At 42.0% G+C, this 13906-nt stretch overlaps 1 protein-coding gene across 2 annotated transcripts in view; it reads left to right on the top strand.

Annotated features, from left to right (window-relative positions):
* LOC139765245 (brachyurin-like) overlaps positions 1 to 13906 on the top strand; it is a 43032-nt gene that overhangs the window by 4039 nt on the left and 25087 nt on the right. Inside the window, exons 2-4 of one of the 2 annotated variants that reach the window (XM_071692582.1) lie at positions 3240 to 3542; positions 7848 to 7976; positions 11376 to 11479. In XM_071692582.1, the coding sequence (XP_071548683.1) occupies positions 11403 to 11479 (77 nt within the window). In that variant the 5' untranslated portion in view covers positions 3240 to 3542; positions 7848 to 7976; positions 11376 to 11402. Of the gene's footprint in view, positions 1 to 3214; positions 3543 to 7847; positions 7977 to 11375; positions 11480 to 13906 lie in introns of both variants that reach the window. The other variant, XM_071692581.1, reaches the window with a different exon arrangement.

Here is a 13906-nt window from a genome sequence, read left to right on the forward strand (position 1 = left end):
AAGGGTGAGAGAGATGTGTGGAAATAAAAAGTGTGTGGTTGAGAGAGCAGAAGAGGGTGTTTTGAAATGGTTTGGTCACATGGAGAGAATGAGTGGGGAAAGATTGACCAAGAGGATATATGTGTCAGAGGTGGAGGGAACGAGGAAAAGTGGGAGACCAAATTGGAGGTGGAAAGATGGAGTGAAAAAGATTTTGAGTGATCGGGGCCTGAATATGCAGGAGGGTGAAAGGCGTGCAAGGAATATAGTGAATTGGTACGATGCGGTATACCGGGGTCGACGTGCTGTCAATGGTTTGAACCAGGGCATGTGAAGCGTCTGGAGTAAACCATGCAAATTTGTGTGGGGCCTGGATGTGGAAAGGGAGCTGTGGTTTCGGTGCATTATTACATGACAGCTAGAGACTGAGTGTGAACGAATGGGGCCTTTGGTGTCTTTCCTAGCGCTACCTCGCACACATGAGGGGGGAGGGGGTTGTTATTCCATGAGTGGCGAGGTGGCGATGGGAACAAATAAGGGCAGAAAGTAGGAATTATGTACATGTGTATATATGTATATGTCTGTGTGTGTATATATATGTGTACATTGAGATGTATAGGTATGGATATTGTGCGTGTGTGAACATGTATGTATATACATGTGTATGTGGGCGGGTTGGGCCATTCTTTCGTCTGTTTCCTTGCGCTAATTTGCTAACGCGGGAGACAGCGACAAAGCAAAATAAATATATATATATATATATATATATATATATATATATATATATATATATATATATATATATATATATATATATATATATATATATATTATTAGTGAAAGAGAAGAGAGAGGCATTTGGACGACTTTTGCATGGGAAATAGTGCAAATGACTGGCAGATGTATAAAAGAAAGAGGCAGGAGGTCAAGAGAAAGGTGCAAATGAGAGTTAGGGTGAGAGAGTATCAATAAATTTTACGGAGAATAAAAAGATGTTTTGGAACGAGGTAAATAAAGTGCGTAAGACAAGGGAGTAAATGGGAACATCGGTGAAGGTGCTAATGGGGAGGTAATAACAAGTAGTGGTGTTGTGAGAAGGAGATGGAGTGACCATTTTGAAGGTTTGCTGAATGTGTTAGATGATAGAGTGGCAGATATAGCGTGTTTTGTTCGAGGTGGTGTGCCAAGTGAATGGGTTAGGGAGAATGATTTGGTAAACCGAAAAGAGGTAGTTACAGCTTTGCGGAAGATGAAAGCCGGCAAAGCGGCGGGTTTGGATAGTATTGCTGAGGAATTTATTAAAAAAGTGGGTGACTGCGTTGTTGCCTGGTTGTTAAGGATATTTAAAGTATGTATGGCTCATGGTGAAGTGCCTGAGGATTGGCGGAATGCATGCATACTGCCATTGTACAAAGGCAAAGGGGATAAAGGTGAGTGTTGAAATTACAGAGGTATAAGTCTGTTGCGTATTCCTGGGAAATTATATGGGAGGGTATTGACTAAGAGGGTGAAGGCATGTACAGAGCATCAGATTGGGGAAGAGCAGTGTGGTTTCAAAAGTGGTAGAGGATGTGTGCATCAGGTGTTTGTTTTAAAGAATGTATGTGAAAATTACTTAGAAAAACAAATGGATTTGTATGTAGCATTTATGGATATGGAGAAGGCATATGATGAAGTTGATAGAGATGCCCTCTGGAAGGTATTAAGAATGTATGGTGTGGGAGGAAAGTTGCTAGAGGCAGTGAAAAGTTTTTATCGAAGGTATAAGGCATGTGTACGAGTAGGAAGAGAGGAAAGTGATTGGTTCTCAGTGAATGTCGGTTTGCGGTAGGGATGCGTGATGTTTCCATGGTTGTTTAATTTGTTTATGGATGGGGTTGTTAGGAAGGTGAATGCAAGAGCTTTGGAGACAGGGAGAACTATGCAGTCTGTTGTGGTGAGAGGGCTTGGGAACTGAGTCAGTTGTTGTTCGCTGATGATACAGCGCTGGTGGCTGATTCGGGTGAGAAACTGCAGAAGCTGGTGACTGAGTATGGTAATGTGTGAAAGATGAAAACTGAGAGTAAATGTGAATAAGAGCAAGTTTATTAGGTACAGTAGGGTTGAGGGACAAGTCAATTGGGAGGCAAGTTTGAAAGCAGAATAACTGGGGGAAGTGAAGTGTTTTAGATATCTTGGAGTGGATTTGGCAGCGGATGGAATCATTTAAACGTAAGTGATTCACAGGGTTGGGGAGGGGGCGAAAGTTCTGGGAGCGTTAAAAAATGTGTGGAAGGCGAGAACATTATCTCGGAATGCAAAATTGGGTATGTTTGAAGGACTGGTGGTTCGAACAATGTTATGTAGTTGCGAGGCGTGCGCTATAGATAGGGTTGTGTGGAGAAGGGTGGATTTGTTGGAAATGAGATGTTTGAGGACAATATGTGGTGTGATGTGGTTTGATTGCGTAAGTAATGAAAGGGTAAGAGAGATGTGTGGTAATGAACAGAGTGTGGTTGAGAGAGCAGAAGAGGGTGTAGTGGAATGATTTGGTCGCATGGAGTGAATGAATGAGGAAATCTTTACAAAGAGGATATATGTGTCAGAGGAGGAGTGAACGAGGAGATGTGAGAGATCAAATGAGAGGTGGGAGGATGAAGTGAAAAAGATTATGAGCGATCGGGGCCTAAACATGATGCAGGGTGAAAGGTGTGCAAGGATTAGAGTGAATTGGAACTACGTGATATACCGGGGTCGACTTGCTGTCAGTGGATTGAACCAGGGCATGTGAAGTGTCTGGGGTAAACCATGTAAAGTTTTGTGGGGCCTGGATGTGGAAAGGGAGCTGTCGTTTCGGTTCATTACACGTGACAGCTAGACTGATTTTGAACGAAGGTAGCCTTTGTTGTCTCTTCCTTTGTTGTCTTTTCCTAGCGCTACCTCGCTCGCACGCGGAGGGAAGGGGGATGCCATTTCATGTGTGGCTGGGTGGCGGCGGGAGTGTATGTATATATGTACATATGTATGTGTCTGTGTATGTATATGTATGTATACGTTGAAATGTATAGGTATGTATATGTGCGTGTGTGGGCTTTTATGTATATTCATGTGTATGTGGGTGGGTTGGGCCATTCTTCCGTCTGTTTTCTTGCGCTACCTTGCTAACTCGGGAGACAGCGACAAAGTATGATAAAAAAAATTTGTATATATGTATTATAGATATGTATGAAAATAGTTATAATGGATTTATATAAAGGTGTTGGTGTTGTTGGTGTGCTCAGCGTGACCGTAAAGTGAGAGCATTATGGTCAAGCGTCTCCTGCTGGCGGTGGTGGCCGTTGTGGCTGCGTCTTGGGCGGCGGCAGAGGATAGCGTCGCCTTCCCTCTCTTTCCTGAAGGTGATGAATTCTACTTCAACCTGGGCCCTTCCGACCCCCTTTACAACGATATGTCTGCACAGCAGGAGTACGTCACCCCCATGATACCAGAGGACATCAAGTTAGAAGGGGGCAGGTACGTCACCCCCATGATACCAGAAGACATCAAGAGATTCTCAGGAGCCAAGGATGCAACCAGAAACACATGTGAGTTACCATACCTGGCTATTTAATGTACATATTTATCTTGATCAATTCAACAACTCACAGGTGATTCTACTCTTAAATCATTCCCCATATTTTTCTGAATATGTTGCCTGTTATTTCTCACATCAAGACATCAGTCTTCACTTATTATGCACACAATATCTTACAATGAATATAACATATGAATACAACGTGCATTATCATGTATCAAATGCTACATGTAGCATCACAAGAACAGCGAGAAATGAAATCATAAGCGTCTTGCTAGATTAATGGAATTCACCCAAAGTTGCATGGGGACAGGGAAATTAAGAGGCGGAAAGAAACAGTGTGGAATATAAAGTAAATGGGACAATTATGAACTCTCTCCTCCCACCCTTCATGATGTACCCTTCTGCTTATCCTCTCTCACATTTCATGGAACAGTTTCCCTTACTTTTACCCTCCTACATAACAAGAAACACTTTTCCTGCTTTTATCTTGAAACACCTTCTTGATTATCCTCATGGGTGAATGGAGTCCTTACATTTGGTGCTAGTCAGCATTTTCTCTACCATGTGAAAAAAACAAGAGAACAAATAAAGGCAAGGGTGAAGGGAGCAGATTGGATAGTGGCAACAAAGGAGTAAATAAGAGATGCATGGAATATTTTGAAGGACCGTTGAATGTTTTTCATGTTAGGATGGCAGTTGTAGGATGTATGGGACGAGGAGGTATGAAGAGAGACAGAGAGTCATGGTGAATGTTTTGTTGAAAAGAAAAGAAGTCGTAAAAGCCTTGCATAAGATGAAGTGCAGGAAAGTAAGTGGAGTGGATGGGATTACAATTGAATTTCTCAAGGAAGGGATGACAGTGTTAATGATTGGTTGGTCAGGATTTCCATTGTTTGTTTGGCCCAAATTTGGTGCCTGATGATTAGCAAACTATCTGGAAATTGCCATTGCAAAAAACAAGAGGGTGAAAATAAATGTTCATATTTCAGACTTTGTATTGAATATATCTAGTAAGTTGTATGTGAGATTAGTGATAAAGGGGATGGTGGCATGCACAGAGCATCAGACTGGGGACGAGCAATGTGGCCTCAGAAGTAATACATGATGTATGGACCATGATGTTTGCTTTGAAAATTCCTATGTGGAATTATGGATCTGAAAAAAGAGCGCGAAAGGTTGACGGATATTTAACCTGGAAAATGTACGAGGAAAGCTGCTAGATGCAGTTAGGAGATTTATGGGAAGTCTAAGGCGTGTGTTTGAGTAGAAAGGAAGGATGATGAATGGTTACGAGTTAAGTGGGTGTATTTCTAAGGTGCATGATGTCATCATGGCTATTTCATATGATCATGGATAAGTTAACTGCCAGGGTCTTGGAGATAAGAGAGCGTCTACTGGATGCTTGGTGTAGGGCTGGAGGTCTAGGAGGTAAGTCATTTGCTGTCAGCAGATGACATGGCTTTGATGGCAGACTCAAGTGAGAGAGTGCAGAAGCTGGTGTCAGAGTTTAGGGGACAGCTTGGTTTGAGTGGGAATTCCAGTGGAAAAACCTGGAGGAAGTGCTTTAGACACATGGGACTGGACTTGACTGGAACTATAGGAGCAAAGGTGAAATGTAGGATGAGTGAGGGGGCAAAGGTCTTAAGTGCACTAAGGAATACGTAGGAGAGATCACTGTCTAAGGTGGCAAAACTGGGAATATATGATGGCATTCTAAAACCGACGATATAAGGGTCCGTCTCCGGGGCACTAAATGCAGATGGGTTGAAGGTACGCGTGTTGGAAATGCAATTCCTGAGGACAATATATGGCATGAGAAGTGTTGATCGTGTGAGTAATGATAATGTAAGAAGGAGGTGTGGTGGCAAGATAAGAATGAAGGGGAGCTGCAGGTATGCCGAAATGGTTTGGACATATGGGGATAGAGAGCGAGAGTAGAGAGACTAAGTGCATATACATATCAGAAGTGGAAGAAGCAAGCAGGAGATGTAGACCCAAAATGAAATGGAATGACAGAGTGAAAGATGTTATTAGTTACCGGGCCTAAGTATTCAGGAGAGTGAGAGGCGTGCCTCGGATAAAGAGAATTGGGGTGATATGGTATACAAGGGGCGATACAAGGTAGCAGAGAATGGTGTATGGGGTTTAGCTATGTATGAGGGGCTCTGGCTTCGGTACATTATACATGATAAAAAATGTGAACAAATAAGGCAGTTCAGTTTCTGGCCCTACCTCTCTCGCGTGAGAGACGGCGAACGAGTAAAAATAAAATAATTCATGAAACATTTTCCCGCAGTCGTCCCCTTTCACAGTTCATTAACATTCCCCCCTCCCCGTCCCCCATCGTGGTGACCAATAAGACCCAAACCAAACAAATCAACAGACCTTGATAACCCAGATCCAAGATAATTGAGGGAGCTCAGACAAAGATTGATATTTCCCGATAGGAAAATATCTAACATGTTACTAATGGAATAATACCTAAAGAAATAGAATTGAATATTGCCCCTATATATAAGAAAAGAATTAGTAATATGCTCTGAATTGCCGCCTAATTAGCCTCACTTCAGTTCTAGATACAATGATCAAAATAACAAAAACAAAATTGTTGAATTTGTCGAAGATCACGAAATAATATCAGATAACCAATATGGCATCCACAACAATACATCTTGTTTGACAAGTGTGTCAAAGTTTTTCAGTTATACATGGCAGATGGGACTCAAAAGTATCATCGGACACTTTGCGTTTGAAAAATGATTCAAAAAATTACTACACGAGAAAGTACAGTGTACATTAGGATTACATAGACTCGGGAACGAACTATGTGCATGGATTAGCGAGTGGCTCACCGACAGAAAGGAACGTGTATTGATAAATAGCGGAGTCTTCCACTGGCTTAACTCAACGAGTGATGAACCACAGGAGACGGTCTTTGGCTCAAACCTTTTTATAACATACACTACGGTCACCATTATCATCACTACCGCCACTATAATCATCACTACCGTCACCATCATCATCATCACTACCGTCCATATTATCATCACTACCGTCACCATTATCGTCACTACCGTCACTATAATCATCACTACCGTCACCATTATCATCTACTACCGTCAATATTATCATCACTACCGTCACCATTATCATCATCACTACCTTCACCATTATCATCATCACTACCGTCATTATTATCATTAATACCGTCACCATTATAATCATCACTACCATCATCATTATCATCATCACTACCTTCGCCATTATCATCACTACCGTCATTATTATCATCACTACCGTCGTCATTATCATCATCACTACCTTCACCTTTATCATCATCATTACCGTCACCATTACCATTATCACAACCACTATTAGTATACCATTCCCACCATCATCCCATCATCACATTCACCATCACCACAACAACCATCACCATCGCCAACACCATCATAACAATGCCATCACCAACACTATCACCACCAACGCCCTCACCATCATCACGATAACCATTACCATCATATTACCATTACCACCACTATCACACCACCATCACCTTCACTATCATCAGACAACCATTACCATCGCCAACACCACCATCATATTACCATTACCATTACTATCTCAACATCTACTTTCATCACTACCACAATTATCATTGTTACCATCACCATCTTGCACTATTGTCCCTACCATTACCATCGTTTGCCTCCACCATTCCTACCGTAATAGTTACCAACATTTTCAGTTTTACTATTTCCATCTAAATAATTTAGGAATAAGGGATAAAACTCCTTTGCTCCAACAGGTCATCTGTTATCTGCTGTCCTTCGTATGTATTTAAATCCAAAAATAAATTCTTCATGGACCATCAGGTCTCCTGTTATCTCTCCTTCCCATGTGCTGTCCTCCAGCAGATAATCTCTTCATGCACCTTCAGGTCTCATGTTATTTGTCTCTCCCATATGCTGTCTAGTAAATAACCTCTTCAAGGACCATGAAGTATGTTATGTGTCCTTCCCATGTACTGTCCTCCAGTAGATAAGATATCTATGGATCATCAGGTCTCCTGTTATCTCTCCTTCCCATGTACTGTCCTCCAGTAGATAAGCTAACTATGGACCATCAGGTCTCATGTTATCTGTCCCTCCTATGTGCTGTCCTCCAGTAAATAACCTCTTCAAGGACCATCAGGTATGTTATCTGTCCTTCCCATGTACTGTCCTCCAGTAGATAAGCTAGCTATGGACCATCAGGTCTCCTGTTATCTGTCTTTCGCATGTCCCTCTAACATCATCACCACCACCGCCAGGTTCAGCTCAGGAGATGCCACTCATTTGCGGCACCCACTCGATTTCCAGCGGAGATATGAGAACCTTCACATCTCCCAATTATCCTCAGGATTACACGTCAAATTTCCAGTGCTACCTGGACATTCCAGGTATGAATCACATTTTTGGTTCAGTCAACAGCCATTCCTCATGGCACCCAGTCTTGTATGTCGGACGGAAAGATTTTTGGTTTGTTCTATCATTATTGTCACTGCTTCCATATCCATGGTGGCGGATCATGTACATACAGCTTCTCAATCACATGTATATGTCTTCACCCCATGATAAGTGTGTTGAACTTTACGTACCAACATCCACATTCACGCCCCCACTCATGTACAACACGATCCCACGGCATTCACAACCTCAATCATAAACTGCACGATTACATGGCATTCACGCCCCACTCATGCAAAACAAGATTCCATGGCATCTTATCGCAAATCATTCCTCTAGCATCATCACCAATATATCTGTGGCCCTAACTAATTCCGTGATCACATCTGCCCATTCCTTTGTGGTCTCCTTGTACTCCAAACTGCAGATGTATATCTTTATGTCCGTCATACCATCTACCTCACTTTCTTCAAACGACTTTAATCTTTACTTCTTTTTAATGATTTCATCAAATCACACGTTATTATCACATCACTTCAATATGGCTGCTATCTATCCCAATTGCCTGTATTTCTCCACAATCCTGACCAATATAAACATGTAATTCACATCGATATATCAGAGTTGGGACAATAACTCATTCACGCAAGTTTCTTGTACATTCTAAAGTTCATTTGTGCTGTCAGTATAGTTTTCAGTTCATCTTCCTTCACAAGATTCCCTGGTGAACTTTCTTCCCAGATACTTTTATCGATCCAGAGTTTTCAGATCTACAGTAATTAGACTAACATCAGACCCATGACATATCCTCTCACCCAAAAACTAGAGTTTCAGTTTCATTCACAGTTCCATTCCTTATTTTCCTACAACATACATCATCCAAACGACCCCACTATTCCATCCAACTCTTTATCTATAGTTCAGCTAACACCACAGTATCATCTGCATACACTGACGGTGGTAACTTTCCACCCTCACTACAATTCACTAGCAACAGTACATCGATATCATCCCTGCTAGTTCCCACCTTACGGAGCGCTCCATCCATAACGATATTAGATAACCATAGTGACATTACATAACCTTGAGGCTCTCCATCATTTATCTCAAACCTCTCACTCCAACAATGTCATTACTCTCACATATGTATTGTTTCCATTATAAGAGAACAAATACTGACTGGGACCGGATGTTATCAACAGTGTTGGTTGTAAGCTATATATGTTTGAAGATGAGATAATATGTAAGCTTATATGTATAAATGAAAGCAGGAATACATAATACCTGTATACATAAAAGGGGCGCATACATAGCCTCTTAACTACCATCTTGACAATCTGATATCAGTGTAATGCATATTGACAGTAACTGATGCGACATTTTGAAGTTAAAATCTTACTCAGTGAACAGCAACACAAACCTATACAAAGACTTGTTTTGAATAGACTGTCGAGAACTGGAAATTGCTACTGTCGAACTGGTCAGTAGAAATGTTTGCTTCGAATATCATAAGGCTAATCATTCAATCCCACGAAATAGGTTGCTTGTAAGACTAAGCTATTGGAGTTACTGGAACGGTGTTACACTTATTGAGAATTTATTTCCTGGTAGGAGGCAAAAAGGAAAACCAAAAGCATCATTTTCAAACTGGTTAGGTTAGGTTGGAGTGGAATCCTATAGGATGGTGTTCTCCCGCCAAATCTGCTTCTGATCTTTGTATATGACCTACTGAACGGGAACCAGTCTAATGACATACTTTTGCAGACGATGCTAAGAAATACAGGTGAATAAGAGACCCAGAAAGACGTATATTGTTCAGCCAGATATGAATGAACTTAAAGAATGCGTGAATACATACAACGACAACATGTACAACTTCTTACAATTAGGAGGAAGAAAAAAACATGAAGGGTATGAATACAGAGGTGATAAAGAAAGGCTGGAGAAAACGGAGAAAGATAAGGCTTTAGGTGTGTATATTACTCCTACCTTGATGGCAACAGTTAACACTGCAACGGTTGCATCTGAAACGAATGTCATGTTGAGAGGAATAAATTTTTGCTCGGGCTAAACAACAGATTGGTTCGTCCCCTCATGGAACATACAGTGTAAGCCTGGTATCTCCACAAGTGGTACAATGATAAGCAGGAAAACGCTATAAAGGAGAGTCAGTCTCTGGCTAGGGAACTTACCATATAAAGTAAGGCTGAAAGAGCTTGGGCTGACAATATGAAAGCAGAGTCAGAGGAGACCTGATTTAAGCCCTAAATCTACTATATGGTGTTGAAAGTGTAGCATCTGAAGTACCGTATGGGAAGGGGAAAGGAGGGAGCACTTGTTCACACTTGTCGGCCCAAACATATCAGATACGAAAGGAAACAACATCTTTGATGTTATACATTTTGGATGCAGTGTTTCGATGAGTAGTCGTTACATCAAGCATAAATACTTCCAGAATAACCATGACAGGCGCTCTTTACTAAAATTTTGAAGAGATCGCTTACCTGAGTTCCTAACTCCCAAGACCTCTTACTCCTTATTAATGTAATTTATTCATAAAGGTGAGGATAGAGCTGGCTTAGCACTTGTTTCCTCCTATGTAGCCAACCACCCAACATAAGAACTGTTGTGGCAGGTGGAGGTCGTTTGATATCGAACGACCCTTTGCCAAGCTTATCAAGGGGTTTGTAGTCACAAGACATACTTTCTTTTCCCCACCCCACCTCCCACCAACCCCATCCCGGCTGGTAGGAAGTCGAAGCCAAGGTTTTATGAAAAGCCAGGCGATCGGACATAGGCTTCAAGTGAGATATGAACATAGGAAAAAGATGGTTTGGGACCAGGATCGGTTCCACCGTCCCACCGTAATCGTGGATCAGTACTGACTACTGAATTAGCTCATGCCCGCCCACCTGGCCATTCTTTTATCATTGATTCAACTTTCTTCCACTGAAGGAATTAAATAAAGTTTGGATTGTGACGGTGCCATAAGTTCTGCTGGTCCCTGAGAGGTGGCCTCAACTAGACGGACGGACGTCGAACTCACATCTTCCCAAACCTGTGAATCACTTTGGTCATACTGACTGATCTTGTTAGCGTCGTTGTTTAACGTCACGGATTCCTCCACGTAAAACCTTAAAGACGGAATAAGTCCAGTTGGCAATACAGACGGTTGACTGCAGATTATTTTCCGTATCAGTGAGGGAAAAATTTCTTTGACGTTGAAGGCGATATGGAGTGTCGGAAATGATGTGGTGCCTCACGGTAATGAGGGCTCCTGTAGCAGCCACTGCCCTGTCTTGCTACGCTGTAGGAAGGAACACTGTTTTGTAGGCATTTTGTAGAAGCTTCCTCTTTGTACACAGATTAATTCCTAGATGGTTACGTCACAGGCCGCTGGTGATGGGGAGGAACTGGAGATGACCTGCAGTGACTTCGTTCTGGCTGGCGGCAGAGACTATCTTGGGATCGACAACGATGGATCACGCTACGTTTAGTAAGTGTTACCGTTGTGTCTGACCTTCACTACCACAGGTAACTGTGGAGAGAGAGAGAGAGAGAGAGAGAGAGAGAGAGAGAGAGAGAGAGAGAGAGAGAGAGAGAGAGAGAGAGAGAGAGAGAGAGAGAGAGAGAGAGAGAGAGAGAGAGAGAGAGAGAGAGAGAGAGAGAGAGAGAGAGGGTAGCGTCACGAGAACAGACAAAAAAGCCACATTAGTTCACATTCAGTCTCTAGCTGTCATGTGAACTGCACCGAGACCACATCTTATCCACATCCAGGCCCCACAGGCATTTCCATGGTTTACCCTAGACGATTCATATGCTCTGGTTTAGTCCAATGACAGCACGTCGACCTCGGTATACCACATCGTTCCAGTTCACTATTCTTTTTACGCCCGTCACCCTTCTGTATGTTCAGGCTGAAAATCAATTTCCTCCAACCTTCCACCTCTAATTTGGTCTCCCGCTTTTCCTTGTTCCCTCCACCTCTGACACATATATCTTCTTTGTCAATCTTTCCTCACTCATTCTCTCCATGTGTCCAAACAATTTAGACCCACAATTTTCTGCTCTCTTAACCACATTGTGTAAAATTTCCACATATCTCTCTTATTCTTCATTACTTACTCGATCAAACCACCTCACACCACATACTGCCCACAAACGTTTCATTTCTAACACATCCACCCTTCTCCGTAGAAACGTTGCAACTGTATAACACTGTTAGAACTACTTTTGCTTCAAACATACCCATTTTTGCTCTCCGAAATAATGTTCTCTACTTCCACACATTATTCATCGATCCAAGAACCTTCGCCCCCTCCGCCACCCTGTGACTCACTTCCGCTTCCATAGTTCTATCCGCTGCTAAGTCCACTCTCAGACATGTAAAACACTTAACTTCCTCTAATTTTTCTCCATTGAAACTTACATTCCGTTTAACTTCTCCCTCAACCCTACCGAATCTAATAACCTTGCTCTTATTGACACTTACTCTCAATTTTCTCCTTTCACACTCTTTACCACACTCAGTCACCAACTTTTGCAGTTTCTCACACGAATTAGCCATTAGAGCTGTATCATTGGCGAACAATACCTGACTCCTTTCCCAGGCCTTTTATCCCCAACAGACTGCATACTCTCCCCTCTCCAAAACACATCGGTTTACCTCCCTAACCACCCCATATATAAACAAACTAAACAACCGTGGGGACATCACACACCTCTGCCAGAAACCTACATTCATTGGGAACCAATCACTCTCCTTTCTTTCTACTCGTACTAATGCCATACTTCCTTGGTAAAAACTTTTCTCTGCTTGTAACAAGTTAACTTCCACACGAAATACTCTTAAAATTTTCCAGAAAGCATTTCTATCAACTCTATCATATGCAATCTCCAGACCCATAAATGCTACATACAAATCCATCTATTTTTCTAAGTATTTCTCACATATATTCTTCAAAGCAAACACCTGATCCACATATCCTCTACCACTTCTGAAACCACACTGCACGTATGCCTCTGTAATGTGAACGCTCACCTTTACTCTCTTTGTACATTGGCACTATGTATGCATTCTGCCAATCCTCAGGCACTTCCCATTGATCCATACTTACATGGAATATCCTTTCCAAGCAATTGATTATACAGTAGCCCCCTTTTTTGATAAGTTCCACTGCAATACCATCCAAACATGTCACCTTGACGGACTTCATCTTCCGCAAAGCTTTCACTACCTCATCTCTCTTTACCAAACCATTCTCCCTGACTCTCTCATTCTGCACACCGCCCCGACCAAAACACCCTATATCTGTCACTCTATCAGCATACACATTCAACAAACCTTCAAAATACTCACTCCATCTCCTTCTCACTTCATCACTACCTGTTATTGCCTCTCCTCTTGTCCCCTTCACCGATGTTCCTGTTTGTTCTCTAGTCTTACGTACGTTATTTACCTCCTTAAAAAACATCTTTTCAGTTTCCCTAAAATTTATTGATACTGTCTCACACCAACTCTCGTCTGCCCTCCTTTCAACCCTTGCACCTTTATCTTAACCTCCTGCCGCTTTCTTTTATACAACTCCCAGTCATTTGCACTACTTCCCTGTAAGTATTGTCGAAACGCCTCAATTCTTTAATATCATTAAAAACCTTGCTTCTTCATACCGCCTCTCACTACTTTTTGTAATCTCCCTACCTCCCACTTTTCTCATGTCACATGCATCTTTTCCGGAAGCCATCACTGCTTCTCTAAATACATCCCATTAATCAACCACACCCCTCACGTCATTTGCAAACACCTTTTGCTATTCTCCACCCAACTTCCCCTGGTATTTCCTCACAAAAGTCTCCTTTCCAAGCTCACTTACACCCACCACTCTCTTCTCCCCAACATTCTCTCTTTTTTTGAAAACCTTTG

Source organism: Panulirus ornatus, chromosome 53, assembly GCF_036320965.1.
Source record: "Panulirus ornatus isolate Po-2019 chromosome 53, ASM3632096v1, whole genome shotgun sequence".
Lineage (NCBI taxonomy): Eukaryota > Metazoa > Arthropoda > Malacostraca > Decapoda > Palinuridae > Panulirus > Panulirus ornatus.